The sequence below is a fragment of the Poecilia mexicana genome, unplaced genomic scaffold, assembly GCF_051168715.1.
Source record: "Poecilia mexicana isolate PSO_F unplaced genomic scaffold, ASM5116871v1 scaffold_12, whole genome shotgun sequence".
Lineage (NCBI taxonomy): Eukaryota > Metazoa > Chordata > Actinopteri > Cyprinodontiformes > Poeciliidae > Poecilia > Poecilia mexicana.
This window is the reverse complement of record NW_028263381.1, coordinates 26,295,825-26,321,326: the sequence shown is the minus strand read 5'-3', so window position 1 is coordinate 26,321,326 and position 25,502 is coordinate 26,295,825. Positions and strand designations below refer to the sequence as shown.

The 25,502-nt window shown below is 38.8% G+C and overlaps 1 protein-coding gene across 5 annotated transcripts in view; it reads left to right on the top strand.

Moving 5' to 3' along the window:
* tcf4 (transcription factor 4) overlaps nucleotides 1-25,502 on the top strand; it is a 181,018-nt gene that overhangs the window by 74,356 nt on the left and 81,160 nt on the right. For all 5 annotated transcript variants that reach the window (XM_088011215.1, XM_088011217.1, XM_088011216.1 and 2 more), the window contains 2 exons: nucleotides 9,361-9,419; nucleotides 24,122-24,248. In XM_088011215.1, coding sequence (XP_087867341.1) covers nucleotides 9,361-9,419; nucleotides 24,122-24,248 — 186 coding nt within the window. The remainder of the gene's footprint in view (nucleotides 1-9,360; nucleotides 9,420-24,121; nucleotides 24,249-25,502) is intronic.

Genomic DNA, 25,502 nt, shown 5'->3' with positions numbered 1-25,502 from the left:
TGAACATTACCAAATGAAAAACAGGAGACGCTTCCTAAAGGCTTAATTACCCTCCAAAACTTCAAGAAACAAAGATGGAGGCTGGAAGTTTGTGTTTATTGTTACTAAAATGTGGAAAACTTGTTTTAAATTAACTTTTATCTGTAAAAATTCAGCTCAACTGTCTGCATGTTTTATTGTTTTTTCTTAGAAAACCAGTAATTAAAAAAGTAATTACATTTTCCATACAACTAAAACGTGAATTTTTCTGTTTTTACGGTCAAAACTGGATGAGTATGAATGTTAATTTCTACTTCATTTTCATGCTGCCGCTGTGGTTCAAATGGTTTTGGCCGAGTTTTTGCCCATGATGTCACAGAAAGGACGAATATTTAACGTTTGGTTTGGGACCAACGTCACAATACCAGCCGACATCCTCATCCAACTAACATTTATCAGAATTTCAGATGTGCGTTTATTTTAAGTAATGTCAATTATCTGTATTTTTTCATGTAAAAAATTGTGTGTACTGAACAAAACAGCGCCCCCTGCAGTTACTAACTGCAGAACGACGTTCCTGGCTAGAAATACAAAACATTTTTACACCATTTTTCAACATTTAACACAAACTTTCAAGTGAAATTGTATTTTAAAAGGATAAAGGACAATAGTAGAGCAGCTTTACTTTTGTTTTCATTACCAGTTTATGAAACATGATCAAACGGCCCAAACTTGGAACAATGCATAAGTTCAGAAACTGATTAAAAAGTTTGGATTTATAGTTTGGCAAATAGACACAACTCTGTTGTTCCTGGAAGAGCCGTAAACGTGTTGGTTATTGGTTTTGAACCCATAGAAAAACACATGCAGTCCTGAGAGTTTCTGATATTTATAGCTTCACATATGTCTGCTTTTAACAAACTCATCATTGAATGCAGACGGGTGACCCAGAAACGCTGTTCGGATTCTCCATGAGGAACCCAGATGCTCTCCGTTGGCCCAGTGAAATTAAATTAAAACAATGTTTGTATGGGACATAGGAAGATAAGGAGCGTTCGTTTTCCCCTGGTCAGATGAAATCCAACTGATCAAGTCATCAGAACCCACATGTTTATATCCATAAAGAGAATGGAGGCGTGTTTCTGCTGGCTGGTGGACCTGTTAACGGTTCCTGCTGTTGGATCAACAGGAATCCGGCGTCTTCTCGCTCGGCTTTGTGTTCCTGCTGACCTTTTGACGCTGCAGCACCTGCCAATGAACCAGCTAATTAAAAAACTCCAAAGGAAATGTTAAATAATTTCACTGACCTTTTAAACTTGGCATAATTTCAGACAAAAAAAGAAAACCAACTGCTAATCACTAATCACCAGTCTGTGTGTGTTCAAGTTCAGGTTTATAAATCCTGGAATCTCAGATATTTTTAAAATGTAAATTAAACCAGCTTGAGACATGTTTGAGTTTTTTTATTTAAAATTTGGTTAATTTGATTGTCAAAGTGAAGCTAGCGTACCTGAGCTACTTCCTTCTCCCTCACTATATTTCTAATTAAAACTTTTTCCTCACTTTGTTATCTCGTCGTCATCGTGTTGACGAAGCACAGTGTCCCTTTTTCTTTCATATGTCATGCATTCATTTCATATTTAGCGCATTATATTGACAGTTTGACTGCTAAAACCAATGCTAGTCGTCGTTAGCTAGCAGCTTTTGGGGGCAGCGTCTCACATTGCAATGTGTCTGTAGTTCTGGTTTGTTACAGTTTTTCCCCATTAATTACAGTTTTTATTTATTTCAGGTAAAATGTTGTCTCCATTTCCGTTTTTCTTATTTTGTTAGTTTTAGTTAACAATAACAACCTTGGCTGGGATTAGACACAGTTTTTCCACCACTATGTGAGCAGATGACCAGAATGTTTCCAGTCAATCTGACATAAATCAGCTCCAGTTTTAATGTAAGATTATATTGCTGGAATTTGGAAAAGCATCCAAACTTGACCAAATCCAGAGTTAATTTGGTCTGTTAGGAAGCGGTGTCATGATATCTAATAGCCCAGCTGAGCTTCCTGCTTCCTGTTAGCGCTCAGCTTGTAATGGAGCTGATTTGTGTTTCCTCTGTCTCTCTGCGCTGTGGATTAGCAGGGATTTGGTCCTCCTGGCTCACCGACTTCTCTATGGGCTTTATATAGCAGAGTGGCTTGAAAAAAGCCCCTCCTGCTGGTTGGGTATCTGCGGCCGGCCGACTGGGCCGCTCCGTCTCTTAGTCGCCCGTCACTGAGCCTCTTTGGGCCGCCCGTCTGGGGAGAACGTCACTCGGGGTTAGCAGGGGAAATGCCAATCTTTAAAGTTTGACTTTTGAGAATTCATGGAGCCTAATGTTTTCCTTTTGGGACTTCGAGGCTTTCTCTTAAATTCCCAAAGTCACCCAGGTCAAACATTTCTATTCACTGGACTGCAATGTTTGGTGTTCGTTTAATGCTTATAGTTCTATACAACTTAAAAACATTTTAAATAACCAACCATGTCACTCTTTCTGTTATTTTAAAGGACGTTACATTAAACCTAGACCTAACCTAAACCTAAGCTCAGCAAATTGGATTCAGCCTTGAAGACCAGAATGGTTGTATTTGTTGATGGACATGATGTCAGTTTTCAGTAAATTTATGTCCAGTTTGTGGTGATTTCTCAGGCAGACTGACCTTCATACTTATCATTTCTATTTACAAAAGAAAGCTTCATCTGTGAGAATTGATTTCTATACGTTTCAAATCTGTTTCTGCCCTGAAAACACTCTGGTTGACGTTAGTGTTGCTAACGCTGCTGCTGTGTGTCGTCATTGATCCGCCTTTTTCTGCTCAACATGGCAGCACGTTGTGTGTCCAGGCAAAAAGAAGCTTTTCTAAAATTATTACGTGATTTTAAAACAAACTTTGAAGTGTCTTCTACTTTAGAAAATGTTTGTTTTCTGGGTGTGTCACTGATGGTTTCATTTACAAGGTTTAGTTCACTTCCACGAAGCACAGTGTGAAAACAAACCGCACTAACGGAAAAGTCCGCTTTGGGTCCAGACCAAACAAAACCACTTCCTTCATCTGAATCAATCTGAATAATCCTGAGAGATTAATCATTTTGGTTTTGGTTCAGTTTGAGATTCAACAAGACAAAAATGTGTGACATCATCAAACTGCTGACCATTATTCAGACTGCTGCTGAAATAACGTGGCATTTTCATTATTATAGTAATTTGTAACATTTACTGGTTTTGATTTTCACTGACAAAATCCACATGAAGGTGTAAATTTAATACGATAAGACACATTATTACATTAAATATAATTTCAGTTTTCAGGTGTTTATAGTGGAAAATGTTTAAAAATATTATAATATTTTATATTATTCTGTTAATAGAGTAGCAAACATAACAAGTTTGAGTAGAAAAATCTAAACCAGCCAATTAGTTTTTCCTGTGATGGAGAAAAAGTGTGGCGGCTTTGTTTCAGCTAGCAACAGGTGGGGGAGGGGCGCTGATACAGATGAGGAAGACCACTATGTTTTCTGTGACCTTTAATTTGAAATTCTTAAAAAAAAACCTCTGACAGGAAGTTGTTGTGTGACCTTTGACCCTGGCATCTGCTCTGGGAAACCTGAAACAATTTGAGGAAATCTGTGACTTGAATCAGAAAAATGCTCGACTAATGTCAACATGGCTCCCGTACACGGAGGATGTTAAAACATTTTAATTTAAATCTTTTGTTAAAATACGGTTTTCCATTTCTGCAGACAGAAATATTTCCTGAGAAATGGAAACTAATTTACAAAGTAATGATGAAGGTTCTCCAGCATCAGTCATGTTTTCAGTGGCTCCCTGAAAACCAATATTCCACTTTAAAACCGTTCAGCTAAGATTTGCTCTGTATAGATTCTCCTTCTGCTTCCCCTCCATGATTCATTTTGAGGTAAAAATCCTCTGAAGGTAGGAAACACGTATGTTTTCAGAAACGTCCCCCTCCAGAGGACGGGGTTCTGGCCGACCGCTCGGGTCCTGCCCCCTCCGCTCTTTCTTCCACAGCCAAATTAAAATACCGAGCATTTTTGTTTGTGCGCTCGGCCCGAGGAGACGATGGACGGTGGAAATAAAGAGCCGTGGCTGAATTTATTTAAAACATCTTGATTTAAAAATGTTTTGATAAAATTTAAAAGCTCCTTTTGTGGATTTAGTGGATTTTCTCTTTAACGGAGGATTTGATTTTGTTTTCATGTAAAAAATGTAAATGTTTAGAAAATAATGCAGTCATTTCATGATGACCGCAGATGAACGTGTAAAACGACTCCCTGATGCAGCAGCGAGCTGACAGCTTCGCTGGCGCTCGTCTTCGTGACTCTTCGTGTAAAAGAGGCAGTCTGCTTCCAGGACCAGATAAAAAAATCTTCTCAAATGAAATAAAAACAATAAAAACATATTTTTATGGCGCTTGGAGAATCCCAGACGGATCGGTGCATCTCCTGCTCAGACGATGTGTTTGTGGTTTCCCCTGGGTGTTTTCGCCGCCTGCACATGTGTACTCCAGGTATTTTTACATAAACGCAGCGCTGCTCGGCGATGGCTGTTTTTATTTAAGGCGGCTGTGCCAGACGGGATGGAGCCGCTGCCAGAACCGGCCGTCCAGCCTGGACCGGGCCTCCACTCCTCCAGGAACACCAGCTCAGACGTTTAATGGTTCCTGTCTTCACTGCAGGTGTTTTTTGTAAACATTAGCAACATTTACAATGAAATCTCAATGAAAAGGTATTAAAATCAAAATTTTCAGTACCAGAAATATAGTTTTTTTTTTTATCTAAAATGATTTATTACAATTATATGTTTACACTTTTAATGGCTTCGGTTCATTTGAACCAAAGCTTTTGTTGTGTGTGTATCTTTATTTGAATTAAATAGATGCATATTTTTTAACATTTTTAACTGCTGTGTTTCATTTTAATGAACCAATGGTTTGGTTATATGTATATAGATACATATCTACATATATAGATTTATGTATATCAATCTAACAATTTATTTAAATTAAATAGATATTTTTACATTTTTAACTGCTGTGGTTCATTTTAATGAAACAGTGCTTTGTATATTTACACATAAATGAAAATATATAGAGAGATTATATAGATATGTGTCAATCTAACATGATCTATTTCAATTAAATTATTATATTTTTTACATTTTTGCTGCCTTGGTTCATGTTTTTGGACACAACCGTTGGGGGACTGTTGGCTCCGGGTTTTTGGTAAACGTACTCCAGCATTGCTGCATGTGTGTGTGTGTGTGTGTGTGTGTGTGAATGGAGGAGCTCCAGTAAGGTATAAATATAAATACGTAGTGTATTCTACATATTTACATGTGTGTGAGAGGGAAAGCGCACATCTGTGGCGGTAATTTCCTGTACTTTGTGTGTGTGGGGGTGTCTTTGTGTACGTGCCAAACCGGTCCAGCTGGCATCGGTTGTAGCTGAATCCGAGGCCTGTGTATTGGACACACACACACACACACACACACACACACACACACGCACACACACACACACACACACACACACACACACACACACACACACACACACACACACGGTCGACCACATTCCTACTCTATACGCCTGTAATTATCAACCTCTTCTGCATCGACTACCATGTTGGCATGCATTCAGCGCTGGTCTATACACGCCTGATTCCAGCCCTGCAACACGCTTCATCCATTTCATCCGCACCGACAGCAGAACGTAATTACACACTAACTGCGGTTTGATATTTAGACTGGCTGCAGATTTAAGGTTTTTTTATCCAAAAAGAAGGTCTGCGTGGTAAAAATAGTAATCGAAGCGGTCCCGGCTCCGAGAGGAGGGGAAGCCTGTTCAGGAGCCGCAGAGGAAATTAGCTTTGTTGTCTACACACAACGGCAGCCGGTGCGTTTTCTGAATTCATCAGACACCTTTTTCACAGCGACGCGTTCGTTCGGTTTGGGGTTTAAAAATAAAAGTTCCTCTCGTCACACGCTCATCAAGCTCTGGCCTGCTTCTAAAGGTTCTGGACGTCTGATTTTAATCGCACCAAAGATGTTCGGCGCAGCGATGAAACGTGGATCAGCTGCACATCGTCTGCAAAGGTCTCAATGTAATCATGTTTTTATGTCTCATCCCTGTAAAAAAGACTGAGTTGAATTAAACTGAGATGCTGGAACAAACAACAAAAGAAAATATAGAAAAGAGAAATCAGTGTTTCCAAAGTGCGGCTCGGGGGCCATTTGTTGCCCTCAGACTGACTTTTTTTCGGCCCCCAACTGGAATAAGGAAACAACATTTTCCACTGGGATATTATTTCACTTATGGGGAAACTTTTTATTAGAAATTAAAGAACCTGCCACAGAGACCAGCACTTTTTAAAAATCAATATTAATTAAAACAAGCTCCTATATCTTGCTAAAAAATGACTTTTAAGTTAGTTTTGTCTTATTTCAAGTATGCTAATATATTTGCAATAAAAACACTTGGTAAGAGTTTCCGTTTTTGCAGTGTAGCATTGTAAAACAGAAAGCTAACCCAATTTCATGATTTAAAAGGCCACAAAAACCCACAAGACTCCATGTTTTCCAGGAGTGAAGTCCTCTGCAGTCCCACTGGGGTTTGGTTCTGGTCGGGATATAATAAGACGACCAAAACCGTCATGAATCAACGATTTGAATTCCACCGTTTGTCACGTGGGAGGGATCCCTGCGTTTCCTCTCTGGGCCGTTTGCCTCCACAAACGGTCCAGAACACAACGTATGGAGTTGAACCAAAAATGGCGCCTAGCTCTGTTCATCTACTGCACACGTCAAACTCGAGGCCCGCGGACCAAATCCGGCCCGCTGTAAAGCTTCATGTGGCCCAGAGGGACACGTAAATATAACCTGGAAAATAACCGTCTTATGCTTTAATAATATTTGATCAATCAAATGAAATGAGTTTTCAACGGGAGAAGATTAAAGAAAAAAAATCTGAAATTCTGACTTTTTTCTCAGAATTTTGACTTTTGATTACATTTTTTTTCTTCTTCCACAGTTTTCATACATATTCTGCCAAATTACCAATTAATGATGTTCAGTATTAACATTAAGAAGTACTCATCGGGTGCAGAGGCGACTATTTATTCACATTTTACTGGTTTTTATCGATACATTTTACAGCAGCCGGCCCTTTAAGGACATCCATCATCTGGATATGAGTTTGACTTCCCTGATTTATTGTCTCTAACTCTTCTTATCAGCTGAGGTTTTAAGGAATGTGAAACCTCAAGTGGAAAAGCTGAAGCTCTTAAGTGGAGTGAAGGAAACAGAACGTCTCAGTTGTGCGTATTCTTCGAGGGTTGGCTATTTTCTGGGTTTGGTTTGTGACGGTTGCTTAGCCGACGCGCTAATGAGTCTCAGAAGACAAATGTTTGTCCAGTGAGGCTCAGAGAAGAAGAAACAGTGGTATTATGGATACCAAAAAGGCTTCAAAGTTGAAGATGTGTTTTATAGTCCTCGCTTTATTCAACAGAGCAGATGAAGTCAGAGGGTCCAAAATGGCGTCGATGTTTGGTGCAAACCCAAAAGGAAACTGTCTTTGCTTTCTGCGTGGATCTACGCTTTCCAGGCAGAGCAGATGTGTGTTTTTAATTTTTCTGTGAGATCAGGGAAACATGGACGCTCTGATCAGAACTGGCTTTGACTGTAATAACTTCTGAAAGCTGGTGCAGCGGGATTACTTTATTCTGTTCTTATGTCGCTGGGAAAACAAACCCATTAACACACACACTGCTTCATTATTAAACTGCACTGTCTATTTTTATAAGAGAAAGTTTAGATGATGCATGCTCCAGAAAATTAACCTTTAAGTTTCACCGAGGCTCAGAGATTCCCAAGAAGAAAGTTTTAAATTAAAACATATTTATCTCTTTGTTTCCTGAAAACAAATCTTCAAGTTTGGTGAAAAGAACCTGGAATGTACTGGGAAAGAATTTACTTTCTAGAAAATGGCAGAAAGTTTTGTACATTTTAGAAATGAAGGTTTCAGAAAGTAGTACAGAAATCACAGAATTGGGAAAATAACTGGTGAAACAACAACTTGAAGTCAAAAACTAAACATTTTATAGATATTTTACTCCATCATTGACCACTCGACGTTTTGACAAGTGACGTTTAGAAACTAACCTGTAAATTCATGCTTGTTAGTGTACCTGGAAAATGACCTTATAAAGTTGGGAAAGTAACTCATAAAGTTTGTTAAACAAGCTGCATGTTCCATAAAATACCAGGTTTTCACTGAGTTATTCCGCCCAGTTTTATCGTAGTTCCAGAAAGTCCTGAGAGGAAGATGAAAGTTAAATAAAAATAGTAAGTCCAAGGAAGGTAACTTTAGTTTCTGGTCCCTGTAAATTCTGTGAAGTACCAAATATATTCTGTAAAATTAGTGTTTGAAATACAACCTATGATTCAGGAAATCAACCTGCAAGTTTGAGGAAAAATACTTCCCAAGTTCCTGTCAGGAATCTTTAAGTTTCAGAAAGGTAATTAAGAGTTAATCCATGAGAAATAGTATCTATATTCTGGAGAGTTCCCTGTAAGTTCCAGCAAGTATCGTGTTTGTTCTTTAAAGTACGGCTCCAGGTTACAACATAATATAACCAGGAAGTTTCTGAAATTCATCCAGAAGTTCTAGAAAGTAACTTGTAAGTTTTAGGAAAGTTAATCTGTAGGTTCCAGGAAGATAATCATAAAGTTTGGGGAATTTCTTTGTTCATTGATGTAAACTTTAAACCCTTAAAAGTACCATTTCACAGAAACGTACTCTGTAACGTTATTTAAGTTTGATCCAGTCATGGAAGTTCAGGACTGTAATGGAAATTCTCGCCTATTCGCGGTTCAGAATCTGTAAATGTTTCTTCTAATAATTTGCAGAATATCCGTCTATTTGCAGATCTCATCATAGATCTAAAATATTTAAAAGAAAATCCAGTTTGGGAAGCTGAGATAGCTCGGCTCAATGCTAGCTAGCGTTTGCAAACCAGCCAATCCAGGAGCGCCGTTTGTCTTCCTTGGTGCTGATTGGCTGAACCACCGAGACGGTTTCCACTGCGTATTAAAGCTTATTTAGGTATATTTTGTGTTGAAACAACTAAAATGAGTCACATTAAGCATTTTTAGAGGCCGTCTCAAGTATTTGCTCGTACGAATGTCCACGATTTTTTCTGTTTATAAGAAGATTAAATTAGTAAATGTTTGATTTCTAATGTAAGTTTCACCTCTTTCGACACAGCAGAGAGAAATGAAACGGAGTGTGAAATGAATGACTATAAACTGTGTTGTGTTTTTCTCATGCAGGTAAATCGGAGAGGAGTTCTTACCCGTACGGCAGGGAGTCCAACCCACACTGCCATCAGGTCAGTGAGACTTTAAATGTGTCTTTTATCGGCGCTCAGCGGGCGAGAAGGCGGCCTCTGTTGCTGCTTCGCTGTGGGTGAAAACGTCTCAACTGGAGCAAAAACTGAAGAGCGATCTGGGGAAGATGACGGGCGTTCATCACTTCAACTTTGTCCTGAATGGCAACAAACCACCTCAGAGTCACGCTGCAGCTTTTAAGAAGCTTCTTCATCAGAACCTGTTAGAAAACAACGTAAAGGTGCTGAAAAATCAACATTTGCTGTCGTTAGATTTACTTTAGAGTGAAGAAGCTAAGACCAAATTCATTCAAATAAAATTAAAGCTCTTTAGTTTTAGATCATTTGTTTTAAACTTGGATTTCACTCGTTAATTTTCTCCCAATGAACGAAAATTAATTCATTAACAGCCGTTCAAATCATTTTTGTCATGTTTAGTTTGAATTAAATTTGTTTCTATTATATTTTAATCTGCTAAAGTAAAAATATTTGCTCCACTTTCAACAAACAGAATCAAATTCTGACCTCGTTTTTTCCAGTTCATTCCAAACGATTCAGTTTTTAAATTCCATCCAGTTTTATTTTTTCATCTTAAGTTTATCTCACTGTAATGATAGTTTCTTGTTTTAAACAGTTTAAAGTTTTGTTTTGAGAAACATTCTCGTTTTAACGAGTTGTATACTTTGTTATAACTTTGTTATAACTTTGTTATAACTTTGTTATAACAGGATTCTGCTCCTGAATTTACGCCATACTTCAGCGCATTCTATTGAAATGTATTCAAATTCAAAAATATTGTATTGATCCCAAAGGAAAATTAAATAATCTGTAATCAGTTTGTCCAAATGTATTAAATTATTAACATCTCACTTCAATACGTCCAGTTAAAACCAGTTTTAGCCTCCAGATGATTTAAAAGCATTTCATAGTTTGTTCAGGTATTAGATTTTCTGAGATGGACAAGATGAATAAACAAAGAGAAAAATATATATTTATACGTATATTTCTCTTTTTCTAGAAAAGTTTTGATATAACTGTATGTATTTATGTGCAATTATTCAAATTTAAAATACAGAGAAGCATTGATTGATGTGTCCATCATCCTCATAAACAACATCTGTGAGGAATATTTTTACATTTCTCACATAACTTGGCCACTTATTCCCAACTTTACAAACTAACTGTAATTAATTTTAAATGCAAGGATGATATTTTGCAGATCTTAGCAGCAGGTGTTATTAGGACTTTGGTGAAAGCTTTGTTTTGAATCTGCTCTCGTTTTCTGCTCATTTCTCGTGGAGCATATGCATTCATGCTAAAGTGCTGCTGATAATTAAGACGTACAGATGCTGCGTTTTGATTCTGCTGCTGGAATATTAAACAGAAAGTCTTCAAGTGTTTGCTCCACTTTGATGACCGCCAATTTAGAAAATGCATAAGATTTATTCCAGTGCAAGCTGTTGGAAATGTGCGGTCTGATGTTGTGGATTCCTGTTTATTTTTGTCACCAACATATAATAATTAAGGCTTATCAAAGTGCCATGATTCACACATGGTGAAAATGCTATGCTACAAGGTGCTGCGGATTATTCATGAATAAGTGAAATGAATTCATCAGATCTTCTGCAGATCAAAAGGTTTGAGTTTCAGATGAGATGAAAGCTGGAGGATAATTGTGGAAAATTAGATCTGCTCAGTAAAACACTTATGGTGTTACGTCTGACACCGGTTTAGTAAATAAGTTGTACAGGGATTGTTTGGTGAGATAAAGTTTTCTCTCAGATTTTAGCAGTTGGAGGATTTCTCAAGCCATTTCTCCTGCTAGCGCTAAGCTAATGTGTCTGGTGTGGTTGTATTTACCCAGAATGCCCTGCGCTGTAGTCCACTTCCTGCTTTTGATGTGGTCTCCAGTTCGCTTGGTGTTCACATATGAATTCGAACTGAACCAGAGTTCACTCCAACCGAACCCAGACGAGGTTTGTAGCTGTTGTTTGGATCTTTAAACTGCCTGTTGCCCAGGAGTTTGTTGCTAGGCAACCAGAGAGCAAATGAGTTAGTTGATTCCACCATCTTAGCTTAGCTAGAAAGCTACATTTCCCAGAATGCCTTGCGGTTGTGGATTGGATTTCAGTGAATGTTCTATATGTTGAATATTGAATCGGGTGTATTATCGATCGATATGGATATTGATTTGTTGTCGGGCCCCAACAGGAAGTAGCCTGAACGTCTAAGGAACCAAATGTTTGTCATCCTGTCGGAGTCGTAGCGTTTCCGTCCTGATCTGCCATTTCCAGCCTCCTCTTCCATCCAGCTGCAGCTTTTGTCTGAGACGACATCAACCCAAAGAGAGTAGAAATACTAAATGAATCAAACGTCGCTGCGTCTCTGGCCATTTTCCGACTGGGCTGCTGTCAAATTATCCTGCTCCAGAGTCTGAATGGCTCCTGATGGAAATTGTTGGATTAATTTACATGCTGGGCTGAGGTCCAACATCCTTGGCTGTTAGTGAAAGATTGAGAGAGAGCAGGAGTAAAATAAAACGCAGAGCGGGGCGCAGAGGTTTTCACTGATCCGTGTTTATATCAGCAGTTTGCTCTTCTGATTCCTGATTGGAGGCAGTCTTTATGAACCTTCTGAACTTTGAACTTTACCAGTGTATGCCTGATGACATCCTCATTTCTTAAGTGACCTCACTTCACTCTCCCTTTCTATGGATTCACCAGTTCATCTGTAGGATCTTATGCTTAATTTATTTACATTTCTGTCTGAAAATACAACATTTCTGCTGGATTACAGACAAACATTTTTAAAAAGTTACCAGATTATAGAAGATCATGTAGAAATATACAGCAAGTCATTTGTTTAAATGAGAATTAGAAATGCAGTTCTACCTTTAAATTAAAAGCCTCTGTCTTTTCTATGTAATTTAAAAATATATTTACATATGATTTTCAGTAATAAGAAAATATCTAGTTACTGTCTACAGCAAATGAGCTTATTTAACATTTTCTTTCAGTTTCGTTTTCTTGCCATTTTCATCCTACACAGTTTTAACATTTTTAAAGGTTTTCTAATAATTTTCAAATTCAGGACTTGTAATGTTGGTGTGTTCTTATTATTCATGTGTTCATCCATCCATCTGGCCATTTAAATGTTTTGTTCTGTAAAAAGCTTCCTTAACGATTTCTTTAAATTATGGAGTTCCCCAAGGGTCGATACTCGGTCCATTTGTTTTGGTGTTTTATACTTACTCTAGTCGGCATTGATATGACAGATTATTGTCTTAATATTTTTTATTTTGACAGGTTTGAATATGTGTTTTAACCACATCAGCTCAGGATGTTATTTAAATACATCGACTGCCTGAATTAAAAGGACTTTCTTTTATTTCAATAATTATAGTCCGATATAAAGTTATAATCTTTTAATCTAAAGAGAAATAATCTAGAGTCAACGCACAGCTTCAGTTATTACAGAGAGAAACTAGAGATCAGACTGAAATCTGAACCTTCAGAAACACATAAAGACGGTTACAAAGTCGGCCTTCTGTCACCTGAACAACATTTCCAGGATACAATAAACACTGAGTTTCTTTAAATCTGGACGATTTATTTATTAATTTCAAATGAATTGAAATATTAACTCAAACCTGGATGACCGTTATTAATCACTTCATTCTGCCACTGCACAGTAAACATTTTCAAACATAGTTTTTTAGCATCCTTCTCACAATAAACAGTTATTAATGATTTATAGATGAACATTTGTAAGTGATAACGTTTTTTCTTATTTCAAGTATATTAAACTAGAAACTAGATTAAAAATACTTGGTGATATTTTGTGTGTTAGAGAACGTGTTGAAGCTTTATCTTCTGCTGCTTCGTGTCGGGTTCAGAGTTTCTTCGAGTTTCTTTGTTGGAGTTGAGATCATCTGTTTGTTGTTTGTGTATTTACCGTAAAGCGGCAGTGGAAGCACCATCCTGGGTCGTACGTCCCACCCACGCTCGCCGCCTATAGCTGCTGTCTGAAGGAGCGTAGTCATGTGACTTTGACTGGGCCGAAGCTTGCATCTAATGCTACAAGAAATAAAATATTAAAAATGGCTGAAGCTTCATTTTTAAAGTCTTGAGATGCCAACATGTGCACTTAAAGTCCTGGCACATAAAAGCAGCCATTTGCATAAATATGCCTCAGACATTATGCAAACACGCATGAGGGAAATGTATGTAGATGGACTTGAATTACGGGGTGCAAACAGCGTCAATAAGCTGCAGCAGGCCGAGTTTTCATCACCTGCTCAGACCTCCGCAGGTGCAGCAGCAGCTTCCTCGCTCAGTCCTCCACAAGCTGAAATGGCCCTTTAAACACTCCAGAGGCTCTTCAAACATGCTGACCTTTGACCCCAGATCTAATCTGTCGGGTCGAGAGACTGCGGAGTAATGGCTCTCCAGCAGAACTTCACCACAAAGCTGCTGTTCAGCTCCAAACATGCCATTTTTCACTCTTATAATCACATTTAAACGTTTAAATACTTTGATTTTTCGGTCATGTTTGCTCTGCAGTGTTTATTCACTGCGGAAAATCTGATTTGTTTAATAAAATTATTATATTATGAAATTATTTCTAATTCAGAGGAGTAGAAAACCTGAAAAGAAGTTATTTCAGCTTATAGTTTTTTGTAGTTTCCTGTTTTAAAAGGAAGGACAGCGTAATTAAACATGATAGCTTTTACTTCTGGAAGACGAGCAGCAAACATTGGGAAGAAAAAAAGTGCAAAAACTGTTAATTACAGTAGCTGTGTTTCCACTGACCACATCATTTTTGAAAATAAATTTGCTGAATGGAAACACATTAATTTTGAAAAACTCATTTGTTTTGGATGAGGCGTTTTGGCCTCATTGGTTTCGGTTTATTTCACAAAGATGTAATGGAAACTTTTTTTTTTTTAGATTTTACGAGTCACATGATCAACAACTGGATGTTACTGCTGATGGAAACCATGAAAAAGGCAAAGACAGGAAGCAGTTTGAGGATCATATCTCTGTGTTTTTAATGACTTGAACAAACAAATTGCATTTCCTATTTTATTAATTTATTTTTTACATTTACATTTGGGAATATTAACAGTGTAGCAGAGATTTGTAATGGAAACACAGCTAACGAGTGAAGGAATTTTACTGACATAATTTGGAAACTTTGACCTGTTTACGCCTGAGCTGCGGGGCTCTAAAGTCACACACTCCGTGTTTCAGCCGTTTTGCAGTTTTCTGGAAGTTTGTTCCAGATTTGCTGTGTTTGGTTGTCAGTTTTTCATCAGTTTGAAACTCAAAAGAAAGAAAAGAAACACTTGAAACCTGATCTCAAAATCCTGGACCTTTTTTCAGTTTGAAATAATTTTTTTTGGTACTGTGGCCCCAATTCAGCTCCATACAACCGCTATATTTGGTTGTTTTTTTTTTTTTCTTTGAAACTAAAAAAGAGAAAACAAAAACAAAGAAAAAACTGAAACCTGATCTCAAAATCAATTTTGAACTTCTTTTTCAGATTAAAATAATTTTTTTTGGAACAAACGTTTTGGCCCTAGTTTAGCTCCATATATTTATCTCTGCATTAGTAAAGTTATAACTGCTGTTTCCATACAGTATGTGCACCAGCATAACTACAGTTGTGTATGCATGTTATTAGACAGTAACAGGAGTTTATTTGCGTCAGTAAAAACCAAAGTTTTGATTCATAAATCGGAGCGTTTTCCTCTCCAGCTGCTCTCCAGGTCCGAACGCTCAGCACTCAGATCCAGCTGCTCGCGCTCTCCAGAGACTCTCAGCCGTCATTTAGTCTCATCTGCCGACCGCACAGATCGACTCGGCTTTATTTTGTTTTTGCCATCAATCACTAACACACCTTAATGCAGACGAACGCGTGCAGGCCTGTGTGTGTCGACGCCTGAGCTGTGACAGCTGACAGTGTGTGTGTGCGCGTGTGTGTGCGTGCGTGTGTGTGTTTTGTTATCCGGACCACCCAGAGGATTGTTTACTGTTTCCATGCTATGTGCAATTATTAAGCTGTTAGAGATACAGTCAGGGTGAAAAGGAAGCACACCCCTTTATGATATCTACGGATCTCATAAAAATCATTATTTATTAAAGATGAAACCAAATTGGAAGAGCTGAGTTCGGTTCAGGCTTCATCTGCTAGACAGATGGAGTCGGTTTGGAAAAGTTTGGTCTACAGAAAATATCCTGATCCACTCAGTGAGGGTTTCCCTACCTGATGGTCTGGAAGAATCGGTTTGATTTGGGATAAAAATGCATCTCCAGCTGCTGTGGTTCTGAGTCAAACCAACCTGTTCCCCTCCTGGCCTGTGGGGGCACTGCACCATGAACCACTTTAGGAAACGACACAAAAACCTCTCAAGACACTGAGAGCAACTTCCTGCTTCACCAGATGGAAACAAGATGGAGGCGTCAGATTTTATCAATTGGAGGGTTTGTCGAGCCATTTTTCCTGCTAGCTCTAGGCTAACACATTTGTTTTGGTTGTATTTACCCAGAATGCCCTGTGCTGTAGTCCACTTCCTGCTTTTGCAGCAGTCTCCGGTCCGCTTGGTGTTTACAAATGCATTCAAACCAAACCAGAGTTCACTTCAACCGAACCCAGATGGAGGTTTAATCCAACTCCAGTCCGTCTGCCTAGAAAGTCCGGTTCTGTTGATGTGAATGCTAATCAACCTCTGACCTCTGACCTCTGGTCTTCCAAACCACGGTCTGGGTTCGGTTCAAGTGAACCCTGGTTTGGTTTGAATGCATATGTGAAATTCAAGCAGACTGTAGACCTCTAAAAACGCAGAAAGAGGACTATAGCGCAAGGCATTCTGGGTAAATACAACCAAAACTCTAGCGTTAGCCTAGCGCTACCAGGAGAAATGACTCGTAGGCTAAAGAGAAATCCTCCAACCGCTAAAATCTGACGCCTCCATCTTGTTTCCATCTGGTGAAGAAGGAAGTTGCTCTCAGTGTCTTCAGAGGTTTTTGTGTCGTTTCCTTCAGTGGTTCTTGGTGCAGCGCCCCCACAGGCCAGGAGGGGAACAGGTGGCTCAAAGGGTTCGGTTGATTTGACACTAGCTGCTTTTCCACTGAAATTATGCAAATTGGACTTACGAAAATACTTTTGCTTGATGGAAACATGACAATTTAAAAGAAGTCAGATGAAACTGTAACAAATATTGTGATTTATGTCACCAATCAAATCGATATTTATTGAATTTTTTTAGATCGGGATGCGATGCGTTGCTTTTTGAGGTCTCTGGTCTGCTTCCTGCTGTCAGACAGGTTTTGTTTAGGCCAGTATGTGGTGAAGTTCTGGTTTAAGGTCAGCGATCTGGTTGCTTTGTGCGCGAGGCGGCTGGGTTTGTTCCAGAAGTTTCTGTCAGGCATCACGAGGCGACGCGGGGAGCTCCTCTGTCAGCCGCCTTAACCCTCTCTTCTCTCTGATGTGTCGAACATCAAACGCTGCGCTGTCACACGTTACACACACACCGCGCGCCAACAGCTGGTAACAGACACCGAACAGAGCTGAGCTGTCACATCCACACTGCAGAGCTGACACACACACCGCAGATCGCACACACTCCTCACATCCAGCCTCCATCAGACGACGAAGAGTCAGCGGATATTTTCCTCTTCCTCCGGATTCTTATCTGTGACAGATTAAGGGACGACCCGGGATTTTTCTAAAATTATGTTTATTAAAGGACGACGTCTGACTCAGTTATCTTCAAAAAGTATTCACACCCTTTCAACTTTTTCCTCACTTTAAACGTATTTATTAAAGTCGAGAAGAAAAAAAATATTTTTATGAAAACTCTGAAGTGCGTTGTGCATTTCACCCCTAAATTCCTAATGCTGAACCACACATGAAAAAACATAAAATACTTAACTGAAGCTAATGCTAAACAGCTACAATTATTTAAAACAGAAGCTAAAGCCAGTTTACTGAAATCAAAAATTACTTAGCTTAAGCTAATGCTAAATTGCAAAATTTATTTAAAAAATAACACTAAACTGTTAAAAATATAAGAAAAATTAAAAGAAGTTAATTCCAAACCACTAAAAACATAAAATACTCAGCTGAAGCTAACACCAAACTGCTAAACGCATAAAAACAGAAGCTAACACCAAACTGCTAAACGCATAAAAACAGAAGCTAACACCAAACTGCTAAACGCATAAAAACAGAAGCTAACACCAAACTGCTAAACGCATAAAAACAGAAGCTAACACCAAACTGCTAAACGCATAAAAACAGAAGCTAACACCAAACTGCTAAACGCATAAAAACAGAAGCTAACACCAAACTGCTAAACGCATAAAAACAGAAGCTAACACCAAACTGCTAAACGCATAAAAACAGAAGCTAACACCAAACTGCTAAACGCATAAAAACAGAAGCTAACACCAAACTGCTAAACGCATAAAAACAGAAGCTAACACCAAACTGCTAAATGCATAAAAACAGAAGCTAACACCAAACTGCTAAACGCATAAAAACAGAAGCTAACACCAAACTGCTAAACGCATAAAAACAGAAGCTAACACCAAACTGCTAAACGCATTAAACATTTTTGGAAGCGACTCTACTAAAAACATAAAATAAATAGCTGAAGCTAACACTAAACCGTTAAACGTATTAAGAAATTACCGGAAGCTAATGCTATACACTTAAAAGTTTAAAAAAGATGTTTGCAAGCTAACACTGAATTGCTAACAAACTGTTATCATTTATCCATTTATCTCTTGATCTGCTTGGCTTCTTCTGATTTCTGTTTTTTATATATATTTGTTTTTCTACGCCTCTTTAGCTCCTTTTTCATGATTCTGTGTTATTTTGGTTTCCTTTCTCTCCTGTCATTCATCATGGTTTGTATCCTTCTGTTTTTTACCTTTCCGTCTCACCAAACACTCGGCTAATTGTTTTCTCCCTCCTGTCCTTAATATTTCCTCCTCCCTTCATCTTGAATTCCCCCACCTCATGCTTTCCATCCTTTTAATTGCATTTAGGATGCTGCCAGATACTGCGAGGTGTAATGTGCTGTCTGATTCCTCTCTAAGTGTTCTTAAATGATCACTATTTATTTATCAAGCCAAGCGTTGAGCGCTAATTAAGGAGAAATGCTTTGAACTGCTCGCTGTGTGTGATTGGCTGTTAAGCCGATGGAAGACGGAGGAAACGTCTTGCTGGAGTCAGTCCTGCTCTGAACGTTTGCTTCGTTTTTGGGTTGGTTGTTTACGTTATGGGATGAATCTACGACGGTTTAATGGGGAAACAGAGTAAAACTTTCAGATATTGTTGGACATGATTGACCAGAACTGAACCCAGATCCAGTTGAAACGGGTTTTTCTGTTCAGGTTTCCTTCTCAGCTCCAGTCATGGATGGATGGATGGATGGATGAATCGTTGGATGTACGGTTGGATGTTTACTTGATGCTAAGATAAAGAAGTGTTGCTGCTCTGTTCATTACTGATTATTGATTTTGGTTGAACTGTTTGTATCCGTCCTTCTGGACCAACAGGAAGTGATCCTGTCGGGTCTGAGCTCTCTGATTGGCCAACCAGCCTCAGCCAGAACCAATCAAATCCAATCTCCTAGTAACAAATAACTGGACATCTTGATAAACCCGCCTCAGCTTGTTGAGCTTCCCATCCGTCGTTCCGTTGCCACTGAAACCCGTTGCCGTTGCCGACTGGGTCCCAGCTGCTCATACAGACCATAATAACCAAGACGGATCACCAGAGAGCGAGGTGGAGGCGCACGGCAGAGACGCGCCGCCGTGTACACAACCAATCGGACCGACACGCCATCGGATCGCGTGACGCACAAAAATAAACGCATGCAGATACGAACGAAGCCGTCCTCCATGATGGATGGCTGCCTGAGTCCGACACAAGCAGCGTTACCGCGGCGACCGCCTCCTCCGCCCTCGCGCGGCGCTCACGTGTCATCAATTTCCAGCGTGAGAGACGCGAGGAAGGAGGGAGGCAGGAGGCAGGAAGGAGTCATTAATTACCAGGAAGTGCTGGCGAGGCAGCGGCGCACCTGTACGCCAGCTGACACACGCACGCACACACACACACACACACACACACACACACACACACACACACACACACACACACACACACACACACACACATGCACACACACACTCCTGAGGGAGTCGGACCCGGAGGCTGCTGCTGCTGCACGGAGAAAACCAGCCGAGACGAAGATGCTGTGGAGGTTTTCTGGTCAATAAAGGATTTTAGTTCAGAAAAACTTTGAAAAAATGTGCAAAATGGAGAAATACTGTTATTCTGCCCACAGTGCGTAGCGCTAGCTTAGCTAACAGTCTCTCCAGTGAACACCGGGAGCGTCTTGTTGTCCTGATATTCACTGAACTGGACACTGTAAAACTGTAACATACAAAAGTAGCACCTTAAAGTTACAATTGTTAGCGAACATTAACACAAATACATTAGCATTGATGCGCAACAAAAATATTCAAAATTTCATTTTCATGAAAAAAAGATCTAACTTCACCAGTTAGATGACTGTGCTTACATATTTTCAACCTTAAAATCATAAATTTTTCTTGATCTTGTTTCCTTTTGCTGTTGGACACTTTTCAAAATGGCCGCCATTGTTGAAATGGAGGATATGTTTGTACTAAAACCAGCAGTACTTGTCAGCGGTGAGCACAGCTAACCAAAAAGTTAGTTTTCTAAACTGCTAAACACATAACAAATTCACAGAAACTAACATTAAACATGAAATACGTAACTGAAGCTGATGCTACACTGTTACATGTATTTAAAAATCAACAGTAGCTAATGCTAACCTTCTGAAAACAAAATACATAACTGAATCTAATGCTAAGCTTCTAAAGTTATCTAAAGAAATTACAGGACGCTAACGAACGAGAACCAATTTCAGCATTTCAACCCGACCTTATCCGCTGTTTCCTCCTGTTTTTATAAAAAGAAACATTTCCATGTGGATGAATCCAGACTCTGAAATGTTCCAGTGAACGCTTCATTAGCCTCTAGCAGAACTCCACGTTTATGTTTGTGATGGTAGGACAGACATTTTTTTCCTAGGATTTTTCTAGCACAAATATTTGTAGTACATTTGAAAAAAGACAAAAATAACTTACAAGTAAGTTTTCAGCAAAGTTATATGGGCTTGTATCAAACCAATAATTTCTTAAAATTGACAAAAAATATAAAAATGTATCTTATAATACAACATAAAGGCATTATTGATGTAAAAAAGCTCCTTTATCTTGCTGATAAGCTACTTCTAAGTTAATTTTGTTCCATTTCAAGAAAATAGACAGAAAATGCACTTTGTAAGATGGAGTGTTTTTGCAGTGTCCTTCCTGTCTTTCTCGTTTTAAGGCCTATAAACACCGATAACGGCCTCTGTCTCACTGATTTTCCACCAGAATTGTTCTGGACTCAGCTTCCCCACATCATGATGCAGCCTCCACCGTGCTTACCCGTACGGACGGCGCGTTTTCAAACTGCTACTGCGACGTTTACGTAATTCGCCGAGAAGCAAACAGTCCAGGTAACGAGATGCATTCGGGCCAGACGGCGTACTCCTGCCGCGGCGACCTCGTCTAGTTGCCGTGGAGACCTGGCTTGACGCTCGGGTTTTTCTGCAGGAGAAAAGAATGAAAGGCGAGCACAATCACTGAGACCCTTTTTGTTTTAGTGGGAACCTCCTTTTAGCCCCGATGGCGGGCGCGCACCGAGCCCCACCGGCGCGGCGGGAACACTGCCTGACTGTGCGCCTTTGTGTCTGGCTGACTTTATTTAAGACAAGGGCCCTTTTGTTTTAGGGCCCCGGGGCTGAGGGCGGCCCTGTAATTGGCCTACTTAGGCCCTGCTTAGCATGAGAAAAGTCTGCGCTAACTTTTTTGTTTTCAGACGGAGCAGGTTCGCTGATGAGAATTCAGATCAGGAGGAGAGAGAAAGAGAAAACACCCTCCCTCCTCCGCGCCCGGAGTCTAAACACACTCCTCCGCCTAAAACACACCACACGCTAATTACTTAACGAGGAGCTGGGAAAAAAACATGTCAGAGGAGTCTATTTACGGGCAGAGGGAGAGGCGGCTTCTTCTTCACCTCCAACAAACTTTCTGCGCCACTTTGAATAAAAAAAGGAACCCCTCTCTCTGCCTGAATCGGCCCAGATGCCACTTGTTGCTGCAGAAATCTCTGAACTTAATTAGCGGGACAATGTGTGTGTGTGTGTGTGTGTGTGTGTGTGTGTGTGAGAGAGAGAGAGAGAGAGAGCTGTGAGGCGTAAACAGAGCCGTGGCTCAGAGTCGGGTCGGGTTGAGTCGGGAGGTGAACGTCATGGTTCTGCTGGTTCCAGGTAGGATCGGCCTGAAAAACTCAGATCTGCAACGTTTCTGGGTTTATTTGGGTTTGTTTCCGGTCCAGATATTCACACGCAAACCTGGAATTATACCAGGAGTACGGAGCTAGAATGGAGATTTAACCTGCAGTAAGTTTTTACTCAATTAAAATATTTAGTCCAGTTTATTTCAAAGTCTGTAATTAATTAATTAAAATTAATTGAAAAATATACTGAAAATCTTATCAAGTACTTTTTGTTAGTACATTTGAAATAACACTTTTTTTAGATTTTGCCAGTAGAACTATTACTTTTTACATCATTTTAAAGAAATTATTTACTGAAAACAAGCTCAAATTTCTTCTTGAGAAGAAATTTTCTTCTGAAATTTAGTTGTTTTTTTTTCTTATTTTAAGTGTATTAAGATATTTGCATTATAAACTAAAATAAAAATATCTGGTCAGATTTTGTGTTTTTGCAGTTTATTTACAAAATAAGGACTCATAAAAATTAATAAATCATTGAATAAAGTTCCAGGAAGTCCTGATCATTCATGGAGCTTCTTTAGAAATGTGGACGCTGACGTTAGCGTTAGCTACTACCTGCTTACCTTTCAGATGCTAATTTAAGCTATCGCAGCTTCACTGATAGGCTAACTTCTTTTAGCACTACTTGAACAGAACAATAGTCTTTTCTAGCCTCCAGTTGGATCGATTTTGAAGCAGAAATTAAAATCCAGTGGACCAGAGAAGACGTTTCCGTTGCTAGCGGCTGTAGTTGGTGCATCAGGTTTACAGGCTTACCAGAAACATACAAAAAAATTATTTTTATGTTATTAAATAATCAAAACTAAAATTTCACAGTCCTGATCCTGGTATCTGATGGTATTATTTATGTTGATACACGTTGTAAATGTTTAGTTTTAAAAGCTATTTGCATATCCTGGAATGTATAGCAAACCCATTTGTCATTTAATTTGAAAATTAGTTCCAAGTCAGTGAAAACATTTTTCTGTCCAGATATTTTGGTTTGACCCTGAAGACCCAGCAGTAAATCTAGGACACAGATCAATCAATCAATCAATCAATCAATCAATCAATCAATCAATCAATCAATCAATCAATCAATCAATCAATCAATCAATCAATCAATTTTATTAATAAATCAGATTATTTCATCAAGGCAGTTCTAAATGCTTCACATCATAAAAACATAAAGTAGATGTATGGAGAGGCAAAACAGTGTTGCAACTGCTATACAAGGTGGTGGTAGCATCATACTGTGGGTCCGTTGTTGCACAGTTTTAACTCTTTACTGTTTAAATCTATTGTATTAAAAAAATTTACTTTTTACTGCCAACAATGATTGCACAAAAAGCCTAAAAGTGGATATTAAGTGTCCAAATGAGCTAGTTATATCTCTGACCACTAGATGGTGACGAAGAGCTTCCAGTGAAATTATTACTCTGTGTAAAATATGCATCAACAGGCATTAATGGGATACAGCATGACTTTGTGGTGGTTTGATGAAAAATTAGTTTTGCCTAAGTCTGGAAGAACATCCAAACTTTAAGAATGGTGTCCAAAATGTGGCGTGGGGGCCATTTAAAGACCTTGAAATGATTCTCACAGTGGTCCAAGTGATGCTAAGAGACATTTATCTGAAAAATATGGAGGGATGTTTGGATATAGTTGTGATTTCAATGTTTATAATGATAAATTCAACCTTCCAGTTCTAGTTTTTGTTTTGTTGTGTTTTAGATAAATAAGTCAAAACTAGACGGATGCAGAATGTTTTTGTTTGTTCTTCAGAAGAAAATACTGAATCAGAACCTGAGACGTTGTTTGTAGCACCGATCTGAATGAGCAGAGAAACTGATGTGAGCTCATATTTCCATGTAAACCAACAATCATTTGTTCTGTTGAACGTTTATATCTGATAATAAACACATCTGACTCATTGTGCTTGAGCATGGAATACCAAGAGTGCCAAAAATTTGAATGCAAAGTATGTTGTTAACAGGCAAACTGTCGTTTTCCAGGCTGAAAATCCTTGAATATGAGATTCCTAGTTTTAGTTTGTTGGTGTAGAAGTTTAGTGAAGAGTTTGACTTGCAGATCTGAAATGTATTTAATTTTGAGCAGTTTTTTCTTTTATTATTTATAATTATTTAGCTAATTTTAAGTTATGTAGTGCAAAATAATGCTAACATAATTAGCATAATGGTGCTAATGAGTCTGTTCCTGTGGTTCTGTTGTGTTTTCGGTCGGTTTAACGCCCCGCCCGCCTCTCCTGCCCCCTCCAGGCGGTGCTGGGCGGCGAGCTGGCGATGGGCAGCCCCAGCGCGGCGTCGCCCACCAAGCCATCGGGTCAGTACTACCAGCACTACGGGTCCAACCCGCGTAGGAGAGCGCTGCACATGGACGCCATGGGTGAGCAACAACGGAGGCTCCAGTACCTTCAAAACTTTTTCTACATCAAAAACATTTTTTATGTTATTTTTCTTTGAAACATGACAGAGGTTTTCAACATGAGGTTCTCAGCCCCTATGTGGGACGTGAGGTTTCTGATTAATGACATTTTTTTATTTTATTTTTTTATTCTAAATTTTGTCTTAAAGGCACATTAACTTGAATCCAACAGGTTGAAAATTAATCAAAGGAGGCATAAAATAAAGATTTTCAGTCCAAAATCTTAAAATTATGTTAAAAAATCAGCAATTTATAAAAAAAAAACATAAAATAGGACTCACATTATTATAAAATAAATATTATCTAGTTTTATTATAAAAACTGTTTTGTTTTGCTTTATTTAACAATCAGCGTTTAAATCGTTAGAATGTTTATTTTTTATTTATTATTAACTTAAAACTATTTTATATGATATCTACATAAAATCTTAAATTTTTGCTTAGTTCAATTTTTTGTTAACAGTGTAGTCAATGTTCATTTTTAATTGATTAAATTTTAATTACACATTAATTAAACAAGCATAGTTTTCATGTTAAGCTGCAGCTTAAATTGTGTTTTATTTTTTTCCACTGAATGCTGAATATAAAACAACATATTTTTTGTTGAAGTGTCTCACCCTGGTTATTGTTAAAATATTTCGCTGTCCTCGACTCTGATTTAAATTTCTGCGGCCAATCGGTGAGCAGCGAACATCTGGCTGAAACGGAGACGAACCGCGTTTGGTCCGATCGCTTTAAAACAGGACACAACGAAAACCTTGGGGGCTTTCAGCCTCAGACAACACACACACACACACACACACACACACACACACACACACACACACACACACACACTCTAGTAGAGGATGCAGCTAATTTTCCCATCACAGCCTCACCTTCTGAATTAATAGGAGCGTCTCCTTGAGAGAAACATTGAACTCTAATATAAATATTCCAGGAGCTGGCCTCTTTTTGTGCTGCTCTCTCTGTATTTTCTACCTGTTTTTCTTGCTCTCTCTATTTCTATTTCCTGCCTGTTTTTCTTGCTCTCTCTATTTCCTGTCTGTTTTTCTTGTTCTCTCTATTTCCTGTCTGTTTTTCTTGCTCTCTCTATTTCTATTTCCTGCCTGTTTTTCTTGCTCTCTCTATTTCCTGTCTGTTTTTCTTGCTCTCTCTATTTCCTGTCTGTCTTGCTCTCTCTATTTCCTGTCTGTTTTTCTTGCTCTCTCTATTT